Source organism: Prionailurus bengalensis, chromosome X, assembly GCF_016509475.1.
Source record: "Prionailurus bengalensis isolate Pbe53 chromosome X, Fcat_Pben_1.1_paternal_pri, whole genome shotgun sequence".
NCBI lineage: Eukaryota > Metazoa > Chordata > Mammalia > Carnivora > Felidae > Prionailurus > Prionailurus bengalensis.
The window spans coordinates 41,674,328-41,693,365 of NC_057361.1; the positions used below are offsets into that span (position 1 = coordinate 41,674,328).

At 42.3% G+C, this 19,038-nt stretch overlaps 1 protein-coding gene across 1 annotated transcript in view; it reads left to right on the plus strand.

The window, feature by feature from the left end:
- Positions 1 to 4,832: 4,832 nt before the first annotated feature.
- Positions 4,833 to 19,038, plus strand: part of ZNF157 (zinc finger protein 157) — a 37,078-nt gene continuing 22,872 nt past the window's right edge. The window contains exon 1 of the mRNA XM_043569913.1: positions 4,833 to 5,044. Coding sequence (XP_043425848.1) covers positions 4,973 to 5,044 — 72 coding nt within the window. The 5' untranslated portion in view covers positions 4,833 to 4,972. The remainder of the gene's footprint in view (positions 5,045 to 19,038) is intronic.

The following is a 19,038-nucleotide window of genomic DNA, read 5'->3' on the forward strand; positions in this document are numbered from 1 at the left end:
GTCATTATGACATAGCAGCTGGTTTCTCCCTGCGTGAGTGATATGAGGGATGGAGCGAGAGAGAGAGAGAGAGGGAGAGAGAGAACAATATGGAAGCCTCAATCTTTTCTCGTCTCATCTCTGACGTGACAAACCATCACTTCTGACCTTGAACCTTGGGCCTCCATTAACTATTCCATGTCCATATCTTAGGAAAATATGAAATTTTCAGCATCATCAATCTCCCTGGTTTGATCTAAAAACACCCGTTAATGATTTTGCCAGAAATCCCCATCTTGTTTTACAGGCCGTTAGCCCAGTCTTGTCAGCAGCCTTCCACCGTGAATGAACCTCTACCTTCAATGGTCCTCAGGTCCAGTTCTTGAAATTGGGCCTCTGCTATCTTTCAAACACCATTTCCCCTCTGGTTTGAACTGGAACCCAGACCCTCTGCAACATATGTCTGTTTTGGAAGTCTAATCAAAAGGACATTGATGGTAGAAAAGTTACCCATGGTCCAATAGTTGAGACATGGATCAGAGAGGCATTGATAGTGGAAAATTAACATATGACTAGTCTCTTTGTCTATCAAAAAAGGGCACATATGATAAAAGAGCATCTTGGATTCATGGTCAGAATACAGGGACACAGATGATGAAATCATTAATAGAACACATGAATTTAGATCAGAAGAATGCAACATAGGTATTGGTAAAGAAAGGCCCAGGTTTGAGATCAGCCCAGGAGGCATTGATGGTGGAGGTTAGCGGAATCTAGGATTTGAGTTGTTGGCCAAAAGCCATGACAATAATAAGTTTTGGGAATTTCTTTAGAAGTGTGTGTCTTACAGCAATGTTCTCACATTTGCTACTCTGTCTTCCAGTCAATTCACAAATTCTGAGAGGCTGACACTCTAACTCTCCAGATTGTTGCACTGAGGCCCAGAGAGAAGATCTGAATGTCCTTAGGACACACAGCAATCCATGCCCAAGCTAACTAGGCTTAGCACACAACACAAATCTGTTGTGTTTGAAATGCCTTCAGCAGGGAAAAGAGCCCTCCACCTCTTGTCAGAGAAGGCCTGCAGGACGGTTACATGTAGAAATAGGTTTTATTTTTCTTAAGTTTACTTATTCATTTTTTGAGAGAGAGTGCGTGCGTGGGAAAGGGGCAGAGAGAGAGGGAGAGAGAATCCCAAGCAGGCGCCATGCTGTCAGCACAGAGCCCGGCGCTGGGCTCGAACTCACAAACCACAAGATCTTGAGCTGAGCGGAAATCAGGAGTTGGTCGCTTAACCAACTGAGCCACCCAGGTGCCCCAGGAGTAGGTTTCGAAGAATGTTTAAGATAAGGGTTCAGAGGTGAAGAACCCCTAGAATCCTCTCTTCTCTCCCAAGAGTAAGTAGTAACTCCTAAATTCCCATATAAGAGAGGCTAAGCGGCTGCAACCTGGTTGACAGGAGGAGTTGGGGGTGTGTCTTGGAGATGTAGTTTCAGCGAAAGTAAGCTTATAACGTTTTCTAAATATTTTTCTATTAACAATTTGCTTAAAAATATTAGTTGTCCTCTCTAAAGAAGACATCCGGATGGCCAACAGGCACATGAAAAGATGCTCAGCCTCGCTCCTCATCAGGGAATTACAAATCAAAACCACACTCAGATATCACCTCACGCCAGTCAGAGTGGCCAAAATGAACAAATCAGGAGACTATAGATGCTGGAGAGGATGTGGAGACACGGGAACCCTCTTGCACTGTTGGTGGGAATGCAAACTGGTGCAGCCGCTCTGGAAAACAGTGTGGAGGTTCCTCACAAAATGAAAAATAGACCTACCCTATGACCCAGCAGTAGCACTGCTAGGAATTTACCCAAGGGATACAGGAGTACTGATGCATAGGGGCACTTGTACCCCAATGTTTATAGCAGCACTCTCAACAATAGCCAAATTGTGGAAAGAGCCTAAATGTCCACCAACTGACGAATGGATAAAGACATTGTGGTTTATATACACAATGGAGTACTACGTGGCAATGAGAAAGAATGACATATGGCCCTTTGTAGCCACGTGGATGGAACTGGAGAGTGTGATGCTAAGTGAAATAAGCCATACAGAGAAAGACAGATACCATATGGTTTCACTCTTATGTGGATCCTGAGAAACTTAACAGAAACCCATGGGGGAGGGGAAGGAAAAAAAAAAGAGGTTAGAGTGGGAGAGAGCCAAAGCACAAGAGACTCTTAAAAACTGAGAACAAACTGAGGGTTGATGGAGGGTGGGAGGGTGGGGAGGGTAGGTGATGGGCATTGAGGAGGGCATCTTTTGGGATGAGCGCTGGGTGTTGTATGGAAACCAATTTGACAATAAATTTCATATATTGAAAAAAAATATTAGTTGTCCATATCAAAGGCTATTGTTATTATTATTTATTTCTAGCTACTGTCATTTTAGTGGGGTAATGGAGGTAATGGAGATTGAGGGGGATTCAATTCCCCTCGATACCAATTCCAGCACACCAAAACAATGTACCACCATGCCTCTCCCCACTCTTCTCCAGTGGTATCGCCCAGGAGGGGATCAACAATAACCTGAGTTTCCCCCCTCTTTCCAGTGGTATCTCCAAGGAGAGGACTATACCACCCCGACTCCTTCCCTTTCTTGCCCAGAGGTATCTGTCAGGAGGGGGACTGTACCATTTTAATTTCTCCTTTCCTCTGAGTGACATCTTCCAGGGGGGAACTAATCTTGACTTTTACCCCTCTCCTCAGTGGTATCTCCCTTGAAGATGAGGGCACATCTCCCCTGCCCCCGGCACCTCTGCTTCTGTCACGTTTGCACAGACCTATAGAACCCAGTTCCAAAGACCAGCTCTTCTGGAAGGCTTGCCTTCAGAAGGTTTCTACCCCTGAACAACGCCCCCCCCGCCCCCGCCTTCGGTGGAACAGCCCACTGTACGGAATGGGCGCTAAGATGGCGGCCCCCATGGAGGAAAGCCTGGGCACAGCCATATTCCTCGCCCAACAACGCCACTCGTGGACAAAGTCTCTGCCGATCCCTAACTGCACCTTGCTCGGAGTGAGTAGACCACAGCATCACAGCCCTTACGATCGTGTGTGAGAACAACCACGCAGAAGGGGCACGGTCAGGGGTGAGGACAGGAAACGGAAGTGGCCCTCAGAGGACGTTTAAGTCCAGTTGGCGCGCGACGCTAAAGCGAGTGCACGAGGTTTTGTGGCGTGACAGTCATCAGTGATTTTTGAGGTGATGGCTTTGTTGGCTTTTGGGAATGATGAATTGTCAGTTTGTGAGGTCCATTGGTGGGGAGTTAAGGAATCTGGTGCATAGGAATCTGTGCAGGTCAGGGATAGGGGATTCTGGGGTGGTCAGGTTTTTAGATAGCTTGCTGCTTCTTGTTGTCAAGTCTTAATAGAGTGCGTGTTTAGGTTTTTCCTTATCAGTCTCCCCAGAGATTTGCTAATCTTACTAGCCTTCACAAAGAACCAACTTTTGGCCTTGTTCATCCTCTCTGATGTACCTTTGTTTTCTATTAATTTCTACTCTTATCTGTACCATTTTCTCTGTAACTTTTTAAGTCGAGACGTTACTTCATGAATGTTCACCCTTTCTTCATTGTTAAAAACCATGTAGAACGTGAATTGCTCTTGAAGAATCTCTTTAGCTGCATTCCACACATTTTGTACACACCATCTTACTATTATTGAGTTTTGTGTTTCTTTTTTATTCTTTACATTACTTTAATATAATGCTTTTGGCAGGGTTGACATTTTTATTACATTTTCTTATCCAAGGATATGGTATATCTGTGTGACTATTTTATATTTGTCAATTTTTGTTTAAATCATACTCGTCCAACTCCTTAAGTATATTTTGTGTATTTCTTGCTATCATTATTAATGGATTTTTGTTTTCCCGTTTTCATTTGTTTGATTATTGTTGCCATTACAGAGGAAAAATTATCTGCTCTTGTAATTTTATCTGGTATCCAGCCCCTTATCAAACTGCTCTGAATGCTAGTAGTGTCAGGTTTTCTTTGTGTAAAATCATATCACTGGCAAGGAAAGCCACATTTCTATTAACTTGCAACATTTATTCGCCTTGTTTCATCTCTCATAGAGCCAGCAAAACAATTTTGAGTTGTGTCAGGCATCCCTATCTTGTTCGTAATTTTAATGGCAATAGTGTCATCATTTTACTTTTTAGCATAATATTTCAGGGCTATGCTTGGTAGATGATTTTTTGTGATTTAAGTGATTTACTTCTTCCCTAGTTTTAGTTGGAGTTTTATTAGTAATATCTGCAGAATGGTGTCAAATGCTTTTCTGGTGTAATTTAATAGCAGCATCCCCCCCCCCCCCATGTATTGATTAATAAATAACATTAATGTTGAATCATCTTCTGGAAAGAAGAGGTTAAGAGCTTCCTGTAGAAGAATTTAAGAGGGATTTTTCACCCTATAAATGGCAAAATAATTAAAGAGGGCAGAAGAGAGACCTTTCATTCAGGTTTCCAGGTTTCCTGCCTCCGTGGTCACCCACTAGGTCCCCATGGACAAGTCCTTCCTCTGTCCGCCTCATAGGGCTTTAGCACCATTTGTTGCCCCAATTCTGCCCTCCCCACAAACCCCGATCTACCCTGGACCTGGAATTGAGGAGTAGGCTGGCTAGGTAAGGTGTGAAGCTCCCTAGGGAGCCACCCCAGAATCAAGGACTCTGAGGTCATCAGTGTGACTTCAGATATCATGATTGTTTTCATAATCCACCCTAACACTCAGAGTGGGCGGTGCTGAATTTTGTGGTGTGAATGTAGAATGACACTGATGACATGGATACTGTCCTTTTAGGATTTCTTGGTGTCCCCGTGGAGCTGTTGAGTTTCCTCCTTACTGGAGGCTGCGGGATCTTCCATTCATTCTGACCGCAGCCCACATACAGACTCCCCTCCAGCTTTGGAAGGTGGGCTGAGACCCAGGGTGAACATGCCAGCTACTGGGAAATCACCCCAGAGGTTCCCTGCCCTGGTTCCAGGACAGCCTGGCAGATCCTTTGAGGTAAGGAGGAGGAGCCTACTTAACACATTTTTTCTTTTATTTTTTTAAGGTAAATTTTAATTTTGAGATCATCGTAGATTCAAATGCAATGTACCATTTACACACTTTTCTCCAGTGGGAACATCATGCAAAACCTTGGTACAGTATCACAACCAGGCTATTGACATATGGAACATTTCCATCACCACAAGGACCCCCTCATCTTGCCTTTTACATTTTTTTTTTTAATGTTTATTTATCTTTTGAGAGAGAGAGAGAGACAGAGCGCAAGTGGGTGAGGGGCAGAGAGAGAGGGAGACACAGAATCCAAGGCAGGCTCCAGGCTCCGAGCTGTCAGCACAGAGTCCAACGCGGGGCTCAAAGTCACGGACCGCGAGATCATGACCTGAGCGGAAGTCGGGCACTTAACCCACTGAGCTACCCAGGCGCCCCTCATCTTGCCTTTTAGTAGCCACTTCCTTCCTCCCCCTACTCCCTCCTTGACTCCTGGCTATCACTAATCTGTGGTCTCATTCTGTAATTTTGTCATATCAAGCATGACATAGGAATGGAATCATACACTATGTAACCTTTTGGGACAGGATTTTACTCAGCGTAATTCTCTGGAGATTCATGCAGATTGTTGCATTTACGAATAGCTTGTTCTTTTTTCTTGCTGAGCAGTATTCCATGGTATAAATGTACTGCAGTTTGTTTAACCAACCTCTAGTTGAAGGGAATCTGGGTTGTTTCCAGTTTTTGGCTATTATGAATAAAGATCCTGTGATTGTTTGTGTAAGGATTTTGGAGGAGATGAATGACAATTGCTGGATTGTATGCTAAGTGCATTTCAAACAATTAATGGACTTAATTTCTGTAGTACAGTTTTAGATTTGCAAATTAATTGAGAAAAGAGTACATGCAGGTCCATTACCGCTCTGTATTCCCCTACAGTTTCCCCATTATTCTTTTAAATGTTTATTTATTTTTGAGAGAGAGAGAGAGAGAGAGCGAGCGCGAAGGGGAGATGCAGAGAGAGAGAGAGAGAGAGAATGAGAATCCCAAGCAGGCTCCGTGCTGTCAGCATAGAATCCAACGCGGGACTCAATCTCACGAACCATGAGATCATGACCTGAACCAACATCAAGATGGTGACCTGAGCCGAAATCAAGAGTCGGACCCATGTCCGACACTTAACCAACTGAGCCACCCAGGCACCCCTATAACTCATTTGTTTTTACCACTGAATAATATTCCATTGTATGAATGTGCCACAGTTTGCCTGTCCATTCACCTATTGAAGGACATCTTAGCCGTTCCCAGTTCTTGGCAATTATGAGTAAAGCTGCTATCAACATTTATATTCAGGTTTTTATTTTATTTTAGTTCTAATTTTTTGAGAGAGAGAGAGAGAGAGAGAGAGAGAGAGAGCATGTGTGTGCACGAGACGGGGAGAGGTAGAGGAGCCCAGTGCTGGGGTCTATCCCAAGACACTGGCATCGTGACCTGAGCTGAAATCAAGAGGCAGACGCTCAACCCACTGACCCAGCCACCCCTATATGCAGGTTTTTGTGTCGACGTAAGTTTCCAATTCACTTGGGTAAATAACTAGGAGTGCAACGATAGGTCGTATGGTAAGACTGGCTTTGTGAGAAACTGCCAAGCTGTCTTCCCAAGTTCTTCACCATTTTGCATTCTCACCAGCAATGGACGAGAGCATTCCTGTTGCCCCGCATTTGGTGTTGTTGGGTTTTTGGATTTTAACCATTCTAGTAGGTGTGTGATGGTATTTCCTTGTTTTGATTTGCAATTCCCTAATGAAAAATGATGGTGAACGTAGTTTGTACGTGCTCATATGCCATCTGTATATCTTCTTCGGTCAAGTGTCTACTCAGATCTTGTCCATTTTTTTAATTGGATTGGTTGTTTCCTTAGTGTTGAGTTTTAAGAGTTGTTTGTATATTTAAAAAAATTTTTTTTAACGTTTTATTTATTTTTGAGACAGAGAGAGACAGAGCATGAACAGGGGAGGGTGAGAGAGGGAGGGAGACACAGAATCTGAAACAGGCTCCAGGCTCTGAGCTGTCCGCACAGAGCCCGATGCGGGGCTCGAACTCACAGACAGCGAGATCATGACCTGAGCCGAAGTCGGACGCTTAACCGACTCAGCCACCCAGGCGCCCCAAGTTGTTTGTATATTTTAAATACAAGTCCCTTATCAGACATGTGTTCTGCAAATACTTTTCTCTCATTCTTAGGCTTGTCTCTTTATTTTCTTAATGGTGTCCCTTTTTAAAAAAAAAAAAAAGGTTATCTATTTATTTTGAGAGACAGAGAGAGCGAGCTGGGGAGGGGCAGAGAGAGACAGAGAGAGAGAATCCCAAGCAGGCTCCTATGCTTGTCAGCTTGGAATCCGATGTGGGGCTTGATCTCGCGAACCGTGAGATCATGACCTGAGCTGAAATCAAGAGTTGGATGCTTAACCAACTGAGCCTCCCAGGCAGGCACCCCACAGTGTCTTTCATAGAGCAGAATTTTAAAATCTTAATAAAGTCCAACTTGTCAATTTTCCTTTTATGAATCATGCTTTTGGTGTTGTATTTTAGAACATCTCCAGACCCAAGTCACTTAGTTTTTCCCTTGTTGTCTTGTAGAAGTTTTATAGTTTTACATTTTGCATATATGTCTAATATCCATTTATTTTTCTTTTATTTATTTACTTATTTTTTATAAATTTTTTTTAACGTTTTATTTATTTTTGAGGGACAGAGAGAGACAGCATGAGCAAGGGAGGGGCAGAGAAAGAGGGAGACACAGAACCTGAAGCAGGCTCCAGGCTCCAAGCTGTCAGCACAGAGCCTGACGTGGGGCTCGAACTCACGAACTGCGATATCATGTCCTGAGCCAAAGCCCGACGCTCAACCGACTGAGCCACCCAAGCGCCCTCTTTTCTTTTTTTTTTTAAAGTTTATTTATTTATGAGAGGGCCAGCACGAGTGGGGGAGGGGCAGAGAGTGAGAGGGGAAGACACAGAATCCGAAGCAGCCTCCAGGCTCTGAGCTGTCAGCACAGAGCTCAACGTGGGGCTTGAACCCATGCAAGATCATGACCTGAGCTGAAGTCGACGCTTAACCAACTGAAACACCCAGGCGCCCCGTTCTTTATCCATTTATTTATTGATCAACATTTAGGTTGTTTCCATAGTTTGACTATTATAAATAATAATGAAATAAGCATAGGGATATATATATCAGTCCTCAGTTTGTTCTCTATAGGTAAGTGTCTCTTTTTTTTTAAACTTTTTTTTTTAACGTTTGTTTATTTTCGACACAAGGACAGAGCATGAGCAGGCGAGGGGGCAGAGAGAGGGGGAGACACAGAATCAGAAGCAGGCTCCAGGCTCTGAGCGGTCAGCCAGAGCCCGATGTGGGGCTCGAACTCACGAACCTCGAGATCATGACCTGAGCCAAAGTCGGACGCTCAACTGACTGAGCCACCCAGGTGCCCCTACAGGTAAGTGTCTCTTATGGTTGGTTAAGCATCTGACTTCTGCTCAGGTCATGATCTCGCATTCGTGAGTTGGAGCCAGCATCGGGCTCTCTGCTGTCAGCCCGGAGCCTGCTTCGGATCCTCTGTCCCCCCTCTCTGTGCTCCTCCTCCGCTTGTGCTCTGTCTCTCTCAAAATAACGAACATTAAAAAAAGAATCTCTTGGGGCGCCTGGGTGGCTCAGTCGGTTAAGCGGCCGACTTCGGCTCAGGTCACGATCTCACGGTCCGTGAGTTCGAGCCCCGCGTCGGGCTCTGTGCTGACAGCTCGGAGCCTGGAGCCTGCTTCCGATTCTGTGTCTCCCTCTCTCTGACCCGCCCCCGTACATGCTCTGTCTCTCTGTGTCTCAAAAATAAATAAATGTTAAAAAAAAATTAAAAAAAAAAAAGAATCTCTTATGGTTTGCTTTCCTCTTTTTTTCCCCTTCCCCTATGTTCATCTGTTTTGTTTTTTAAATTCCACAGATCAGTGAAATCATGTGGTATTTGTCTTTCTGTGACTGACTTCTTTCGCTTCACATGTCATTACAAATGGCAAGATTCATTCTTTTTGAGGCTAATATTCCATTGTATATTTATACCACATCTTCTTTATCCATTCATCAGTCGATGGACTCTTGGACTGTTTCCATAGTTTGGTTCCTGTTGATAATGCTGCTATAAACATCAGGGTGCATGTGCCCCTTCGAATCAGTATTTTTGTATCCTAAGATCCATTTAGAGTTAATTTTTGTGAAAAGTATAAGGACTATGTCTGGAGTTCTTTTTTTTTTTTTTTTTTTTTTTTTTTTTTTTTTTGCATATGGATGTCCAGTTTCCACCCTATTTGTTTTCTCCACTGAATTGCCTTTGCTCCTTTGTCAAAGATCAGTGGATTATATTTGTGAATCTATTTCCTTTCTTTTTGTTACACTGATATATTTATCTCTTCTTTCACCAGTACCATGCTCTTTTTTTTTATTGAGGTATACTTGACTTACAGCATTATATTAATGTACAACATAATCATTTGATATTTGTATGTTTTGCACAACGGCCACCACAATAAAGCCAGTTAACATCCATCACTGTACAGAGTTATAAAATTTTTTTTCTTGTGATGAGAACTTTGAAGATGTACTCTCATAGCAACTTTTAAATACTCAGTACAGTATATTGGGGCGCCTGGGTGGCGCAGTCGGTTAAGCGTCCGACTTCAGCCAGGTCACGATCTCGCGGCCCGTGAGTTCGAGCCCCGCGTCAGGCTCTGGGCTGATGGCTCAGAGCCTGGAGCCTGTTTCCGATTCTGTGTCTCCCTCTCTCTCTGCCCCTACCCCGTTCATGCTCTGTTTCTCTCTGTCCCAAAAATAAATAAAAACGTTGAAGAAAAAAAAATTTAAATATTCAGTACAGTATAATTAACTCTGGTCGTCATGCTGTACGTCACTTCTCTGTGAGTTATTTATTTGACCTTTGACTTCACCCATTTTGCCCACCTCCTACTCCCACATCTGGCAACTGCCAATCTGTTCTCTGTACTGTGAGCTTGTTTTTCTTTTAGATCCCACATGTAAGTGAGATCATACAGTGTTTATATCTTTCCCTGTCTTGACTTATTTCACTTAGCATAATGCCTTCACGGTCCATCCACATTCTTGCAAATGGCAAGATTTCCCCTTTCTTTTATGACTGAATAATACTCCATTGTGTGTGTGCGCACACACACACACACACACCCCATATTTTCTTTATCCGTTCATCTGTTGATGGACAGGCACCTCGGTTGTTTCCATATCTTGGCTATTGTAAATAATGCTTTACTGCACATGGGGGTGCAGATATTTCTTTGTTAGTGTTTTTTTTCCTTTGGATAAATATTCAGAAGCGGAATTGCTGGATGATATGATGGTTCTATATTTAATTTTTTGAGGAACCTCCATACTGTTTTCCATAGTGGCTGCACCGGTTTATGTTCCTACCAGTGGTGGGCAAGGATTCCCTTTTCTTCACATCCTCATCGACATTTGTTATTTTTTGCCTTTTTGACACTGCCTAGCAATTCTAACAGGTGTGGGGTGATATCTTACTGTGGTTTCGATTTGTATTTCTCCTATGATTAGTGATTCTTTTTAAAAGTAGGCTCCATGCCCAATGTGGGGTTCGAACTCACAGTCCTGAGATGAAGAGTCACACGCTCTACCAAATGAGCCAGGCAGGTGCCCCTAGATTACTGAAGTTGAGCATCTTTTCATGTACTTGTTGAGTATCTGCATGTCTTCTTTGGAAACTGTCTACTCAGATCCTCTGCCCATTTTTTTATAAAAATTTTTTTTTTTTAATTTTTTTTTTTTAACGTTTATTTATTTTTGGGACAGAGAGAGACAGAGCATGAACGGGGGAGGGGCAGAGAGAGAGGGAGACACAGAATCGGAAACAGGCTCCAGGCTCCGAGCCATCAGCCCAGAGCCCGACGCGGGGCTCAAACTCACGGACCGCGAGATCGTGACCTGGCTGAAGTCGGACGCTTAACCGACTGCGCCACCCAGGCGCCCCTATAAAATTTTTTTTAATGTTATTTATTTTTGAGAGAGAGAGAGAGCGCGCGCATGCGCGCGTGCGAGTAGGCGGGGAGAGGCAGAGAGAGAGGGAGACACAGAATCCGAAGCAGGCTCCAAGCTCTGAGCCATCAGCACAGAGCCCGAGGCGGGGCTCAAACTCACCAACCGGGCTTGAACTCATGAACCTCGAAATCATGACCTGAGCTGAAGTCGGACGCTTAACTGACTGAGCCACCCAGGCGCCCCTCCTCTGCTCATTTTTAAATCGGATTTTTTTTTTATTTTGCCGTTGAGTTGTGTGAGTTATTCATATATTTTGGATATGAACCCCTTATCAGATATACGCTTTACAAATATTTTCTGCCGTTCGGTAATTTGCCTTTTCATTTAGTTGATGGTTTCCTTTGCTGTGCAGAAGCTTTTTACTTTGGTGTGGTACCGGTAGTTTATTTTTACTTTTGTTGCCTTTGCTTTTGGTGTCAAATCCAAAAAATCTTTACCGTGGAGCTTAGTGCCTATGTTTTCTTGGAGTTTTATGGTTTCAGGCTTTAGGTTCAAGTCTTTAATTCATTCTGAGTTAATTTTTGTGCATGGTGAAACTTTGAAAAAAAGTTTCATTTTTTTTTGCATGTGGCTGTCCCAGTTTTTCCAACACCATTTATTGAAAAAACTGTCCTTTTTCTTCACTGACTATTCTTGGGTCCTCTGTCGTAAATTAATTGGCCATAAGTGTGTGGGTTTATTTCTGAGCTCTCTATTCTGTTCCATTGATCTGTGTGTCTGTTTTTATGCCAATACCACACTGTTTTGATTCCTATAGCTTTGTATTATAGTTTGAAATCAGAGAGCATAAGGCCCGCGGTGTTCTTTTTTCTCAAGATGGCCAGTCTGTTGTAGTTATTACAAGTTTTGTACATACTTTGTTAGATTTATATGTAAGTATTTCATTTTTTTGAGTGATTATAAATGGTTTTATATATTTTTTTTAATTTTGGAGTCCACATTTTCATTGCTAACATAGAAATACAGTTGATTTTTGTATTATATTTTGTTTCCTGTGACTTTGATGAATTCAATTATTAGTCCTAGGAGTTTTATTTTTTGTAGATTTTTTTGTGATTAAAAAAAAAAGTTTTGAGAAGAAGAGTACGTGTGTGCATGGGGGAGGGTCATAGGGAGAGAGAGAGAGAGAGAGAGAGAGAGAGAGAATCTTAAGCACACTCCATGCCCCATGGAACCTGATGTGAGGGCTCTACCTCACGACTGTGAGATCATGACCTGAGCCAAAATAAAGAGTTGGACGCTTAACGGACTGAGCCACCCAGGAGCCCCAAAGTTTTGTGATTTTTCTACATAGACAATCATATCACCTGTAAATAGGGACTTTTTCTTTCTTCTTTTTTATTCTGTACGCCTTCCATTTCCATTTTTTGCCTTATTGCACAGGTTAGAACTTCTAGCACTATGTTGAATAAGAATTGTGAGAATGGACGTTCTTGCCTTGCTGGTTAATCTTGTCTTTCACCATTAAGTGTAATGTTAGCTGCGGTTTTGTTTTAGATGCTCTTTATCAGGTTTAAGAAGTTCCTGTCTCTTCCTGTTTCTATTCATATTTTTTTGTAGGAATGAATATTGAATTTTGTCAAATGCTATTTTTTACATGCGTTGATATGATCATGTGATTTTTTTTTTCAACGTTTATTTATTTTTGGGACAGAGAGAGACAGAGCATGAACGGGGGAGGGGCAGAGAGAGAGGGAGACACAGAATCGGAAACAGGCTCCAGGCTCCGGGCCATCAGCCCAGAGCCTGACTCGGGGCTCGAACTCCCGGACCACGAGATCGTGACCTGGCTGAAGTTGGACGCTTAACCGACTGTGCCACCCAGGCGCCCCTGATCATGTGATTTTAAAAATCCTCTTAATGTGGTGGATTACATGGATTGATTTTTGAATATTGAACCTGCCTTGCATTCCTAGAATAAACCCCAGTTGGATATGGTGTATAATTCTTTTTTTTTTTTTTTGAGAGAGAAAGGGCACGAGTGAGCGAGGGGCAGAGAGAGAGACAGAGAGAGAGAGAGAAAGGGGCAGAGAGAGACAGAGAGAGATATGGAGAGAGAGAGAGAGAGAAGCGAGGCTCACCCGAAGCGGGGCTTGAATTCACCTGATGTGGGACTTGTGGGACTCGCCCTCACCCAGTGTGGGACTTGAACTCATGAACCATGAGATCATGACCTGAGCCAAAGTCAGATTCTTAACGACTGAACCACCCAGGCACCCTATAATTCTTTTAATATATTGCTGAGTTATATTTGCTAATGTTTTGTCGAGAATTTTTGCCTACATATTCATGAGTGATATTGGGGTGTGGTTTTCTTTTTTATACTGTGTTTGTCTGACTTTGTAATCAGGGAATGTGTTAGCTTCATGTGGCTGCCGCAACAAATTGCCACACACTTGGTGGCTTAAAATGACAGAAATTTGTTCTCTCGCAGTTCCGGAGGCCTTAAGTCCAAAATAAGTATCACTGGGCCCAAATCAAGGTTTTGGCAGGGTTGTATTCCCTCCAGAACCTTCCTTGCCTCTTCTAGCTTCTGGGGGCTGCCCCTGTTCCTTGGCCTTCCTCATTCCATTCTTATGGCCACCAGCATCTTCGAATCTGTCTCTGTTGTGGCTTCACATCACTGCCCTCTGTGTGTGTGGCAAATTTTCTTCTACATTCCTCTTGTTAGGGTACATGTGACTGCGTCTAGGACCCACCTGGATAATTCAGGATACTCCTCTCATCTTGAGATCCTTAATCACACCTGCAAAGACCCTTTTACTCTTGCCATTTTTTAGAGGTGATATCCACAGGCTGTCAGGATTAGGATGCGGATATGTTTGGGGGGCCCCCTTTTAAGCTTATCACAGGTAAATAACTAGCTTTGTGGAATGAGTTAGGAAGACTTACTTCCTCTTCTTTTTCCTGTAAGAGGTTTTGCAATTGGTGTTAATTCTTTAAAAGAATTTGACAGAATTCTCCAGGAAAACTGTGTGGGCCAGTGATTTCTTTCTTTCTTTCTTTCTTTCTTTCTTTCTTTCTTTCTTTCTTTCTTTCTTTCTTTCCTTTTTCTTCCTTCCTTCCTTCCTTCCTTCCTTCCTTCCTTTCCTTTCCTTTCTTCCTTCTTTCCTTCCTTCCTCTCTCTCTCCCTCCCTCCCTCCCTTTCTTTCTTTTTTCCTTCTTTTCTCTTTTAAATTATGGATTAAATTTCCTTAGTAGTACTAGGGCTATTCAAATTATTTCATTTCAGGCAATTTGTGATAGTTTGTGGGTTTTTTTTTAGGAACTAGTTCATTTTATGTAAGTTATCAAATGTGTATATGAAGAATTATTTATAATTTTATTATCCTTTTGATGTCTGCAAGGTCTGTAGTGATAGTCTTTGTTTCATTCCTGATTTTGGTAACTTGTGTCTTCTCTGTTTTTCAGTCTTGCCAAAAATTTGTCAATTTTATTGATCTTTTCAAAGATTTATTTCACTGATTTTTATCTATTATTTTTCTGTTTTCAACTTCACTAATTTTTGCTCTTTTCTTTAAAAAAATTTTTTTTAATGTTTATTTTTGAGAGACAGAGAGAAAGAGACGGAGCATGAATGGGGGAGGGGCAGAGAGGGAGACACAATCTGAAGCAGGCTCCAGGCTCTGAACTATCATCACAGAGCCCGATGAGGGGCGCGAAATCGCAAACCATGAGACCATGATCTGAATCAAAGTCGGACGCTTAACGTACTGAGCCTTCCAGGTGCCCCTATTTTTTTCTCTCTTCTATTTCTTTCCTTCTGCTTGCTCTGGGTTTATTTTAGTCCTATTGTTTTTCTTTTTTTAAAAATTAAAGTATTGATATATAACATTGTGTAAGTTTAAGGTATACATGTGTTTGATACATTTATATATTGCAGTATGATTACTACTGTAAGTTTGCTAACATCTCAATCACATCACATAATTATCATTTCTTTTTTGTGGTGGGAACAATTTAAGTCTAGTTTCTTAACAACTTTGAGGTTTATAATATTGTTTCCTATAATCACTTGCTGTTCCAAGTTTGTACCCTTAAACAGCATAACCTCAATATGGTTTCTTTTTCTAGGTTTTTGAAATGGACCTTAGGTTTTTATTTTTGTTTATTTTTTTATTAAAAAATGTTTAATGTTTATTTGTTTATTTATTTATTTATTCATTTGAGAGAGAGGGAGAGAGAAATGTCAAGCCCCGACTCACAAACCGTGAGATCATGACCTGAGCTGAAAACAGGAGTCAGACGTTTAACTGACTGAGCCACCCAGGTGCCCCGGGACCTTAGATTTTTGGTTTGAGACTTTCCTCTTTCAAATGTATGCATTTAGTGCTATACTTCCCTCTCAGCACTGCTTTAGATGTGTTCCACGAATTGTAAATGTATGTTCATTTTCATTTAGTTTATTGTATTTTTTTTAAAATTTTTTTTTCAACGTTTATTTATTTTTGGGACAGAGAGAGACAGAGCATGAACGGGGGAGGGGCAGAGAGAGAGGGAGACACAGAATCAGAAACAGGTTCCAGGCTCTGAGCCCTCAGCCCAGAGCCTGACGTGGGGCTCGAACTCCCGGACCGCGAGATCGTGACCTGGCTGAAGTCGGACGCTCAACCGACTGCGCCACCCAGGCGTCCCTAGTTTATTGTATTTTTAAAATTTCCTTTGAGACTTTCTCCTTGTACCATAGATTATTAGAAATGTGCCATTTGGCTTCCAAGTGTTTGGAGATTGTTTTGTTGTCTTTTTTTAAATGTTTGTTTATTCTTGTGAGGGAGAGAGAGAGAGAGAGAGAGAGAAAGAGAGAGAGAGGAGGGGCAGAGAGAGAGGGACAGAGGATCCAAAGTGGGCTCTGCCATGACAGCAGAAAGCCTGATGCGGGGCTCGAACTCAGGAGCCAAGCTGTGAGATTACTACCTGAGCTGAACCAATTCAACCAACTGAGCCACCCAGGTGCCCCTCTCTTGTTAGCTTTCTGCTCTCTTGTGAGCTTTCCATTATTGATTTCTAGTTTCATTCCAGTGTGGTCAGGGAAAATTGCTCATTTTCTTTTCTTTTTAAAAAATTTCTATTTGAGAGAGAGAGAGAGAGCATGCAAGCGGGGTAGCAGGGCGGAGGGAGAAAGACTCTTTTTTTAATGTTTATTTATTTTTGAGAGAGAGAGGGAGGGAAGTGGAGGGCAGAGGATCTGAGGCAGGCTCCCCGCTGACAGCAGAGAGCCCAACGTGGGGCTTGAACTCACAAACCACGCGATCATGACCTGAACTGAAGTCGGATGCTTAAGAGACTGAGCCACCCAGGCGCCCCAGAGAGAGAAAGAATCTTAAGCAGGCTCCACGCTCAGCGCAGAGCCCAATGCGGGGCTCTGTCCCACGACCCTGGGATCACGACCTGAGCTGAGGACGCTCAACCAGCTGAGCCACCAGGCGCCCCCAAATTGCCCATTTTCTGTTTTTTTCTGGTTTCATTAGCTTTTGCTTTTGTTTTCTACATTTGGGATTGATTTGTCTCTTTGGATGAATTGGCGTTTTTATCATTAGATGTCTTCTCTCTGTCTCTGGTAATTTTTTTCTCTGAAGTCTACTTTGTCTGATATTAGTATAGCTACTTCTGCTTTCTTTTTTCAACTTTATTGAGGTATAATTAACATTATTTCTGCTTTCTTTTGATGAATGTTTGCATGATATATCTCTTTTCATACTTTTACTTTCAACCTGCCTATATTGCTATATTTGAAGTGACCTTCTTTCAGATACCATATACTTGGGTCCTGTGTGTAATTTTTTTTTCCAATTTCTGTCTTTTAATTGGTGCAGTTAGACCATTGACATTCAATGTGAGTAATGATAAGTTAGGTCTTATTTTATTTTTTCTTCTGTGTTTGTTCTGTTTCATTTTCTGTTTTATTTTTCCCCGGTCAGTCATGGGAACATTTTTTAGAATTCCATTTTGATTTACTTAGAGTGTTTTTGAGTGTATCTCTTTGTATAGCTTTTTATTTATTTTTTATTTTTATTTTTTTGTTAAATAAAGTCTACCCCCCATGTGGGTCTCAAACTCATGACCCTGAGATCAAGAGTCACACACTCTGATGACTGAGCCAGCCAGGTGCCCCTGTATAGCTTATTATTATTATTGTTATTATTAATGTTTATTTTTGAGAGAGAGAGAAAGAGAAAGAGAAAGAGAGAGCAAGTGAAGGAGGGACAGAGAGAGAGGGAGACACAGAATCCAAAGTAGGCTCCAGGCTCCGTGATGTCAGCACAGAGCCCAACATGGGGCTCGAACCCACAAACCTGTGAGATCATGACCTGAGCCGAAGTCATGACCTGAGCCACCCAGGTGCCCCTATTTATCCATATTTTTGTTTCCTGCATCTGTTCTTTCTTTGTGGTGTTCCAAGATTCCTTCTGTTATCTTTCATTTTCTGTTTAGGGGACTTCCTTTAGCCATTCTTTTTAAGGTAGATCTGCTCGGGACAAATTGTATTAGGATTTTTTTTTTTTTCTGCCTGAGAATGTCTTTATTTCTCCTTCATTCCTGAAGGATATTTTCATTGTTGATAGTTCTTTTCTTTCAGCTGAAAAATGATGTGCTACGTCCTATGGCCTCTATGGTTTCTGATGTGAAATCTGCCGTCATTCAAATTGTTTCTGTAGGTAAGGTGTCATTTCTCTCTCATGGCTTTCAATATGTATTTTTTTAAATCTCTGGTTTTCAAAAGTTTAACGATAATATATCTTAGTGTGGATTTCTTTGGTTTTATCCTGTTTGGGATTTGTTCTGGTTCTTCAGTCTGTAAATGTATTTGTTTTGCCAAATTGGGACATTTTTATCGTTATTTCTTCATGTACTTTTAAAGCCTCACCTCTTTCTCTTCTCCTTCCTGATTTCTGATGGCAAGATGTTGGTTCTTTTGTTATAGAGCTTTGGGGCACATCCCCCCCCGCCAGTCTATTTAGTCTGTGCTATTCAGACTGGGTAATTTCTGTTCTGTGTTTCACTTCATTCATTCTTTCCTCTGTTCTGCTGTTGAGGCCATCCGTTGAGTTTTTTATTTTAGTTATTGTATTTTTCAGGTCTAACATCTCCATTTGCGTCTTCCTGGTATCTTCTCGTGTTTTCCTGAGACGCACTCATTGAAGTGTTTTTGTGATGGCTGATTCAAAGTCTTCATCGGACAGTTTTCTCTGTTACCTCAGTCTTGATAGCAGTTGATTTTTTTCATTCGGTTTGAGATTTTTCTGGTTCTTTTTAGTTTTTAAATGTTTATTTTACAGGGGGGTGGGCAGAGAGAGAGGGAGACACAGAATCCGAAGCAGGCTCAAGGTTCCGAGCTGCCGGCCCAGAGCCCGACACGGGGCTCGAACTCACAAGCTTGTGAGATCATGACCCGAGCCGAAGTCGGATGTTTAACTGACTGAGCCACCCGGGCGCCCCTTTTCTGGTTCTTGATATGAGTGATTATCCATCGAAACCGTTAGACATTTTTGATATGATGTTACGAGATTCTGGTTCTTATTTAAACTGGTTTTAGCTGGCTTCCTCTAACTTCAGTGCACCTGGGGAAGAAAGGATGACATGTCACCACTACCGGGCAGCAGAATAAGCCCAGGTTTCCCAGTTGGCTTCCCTTGAACCCGAGGTAGAGAGCTTCTCATTACTTCCGGGCAGGCGTCGGGTTCCAGCTTTCCATTGTATCTTTCCAGACACCTCTCCTGACTCTCCGCTAGACCTCTGATACCACTACTCGGTAGGATGGGGGAAGGATGCCTCATTACTGCTGATTTGCAATGGACGTCCAGGCTCCCCCTGGTTTCTTCACTGACGGCACTGAGTGAGGAGGCTCCTTGCTGCCCAGAAGGGATGAGC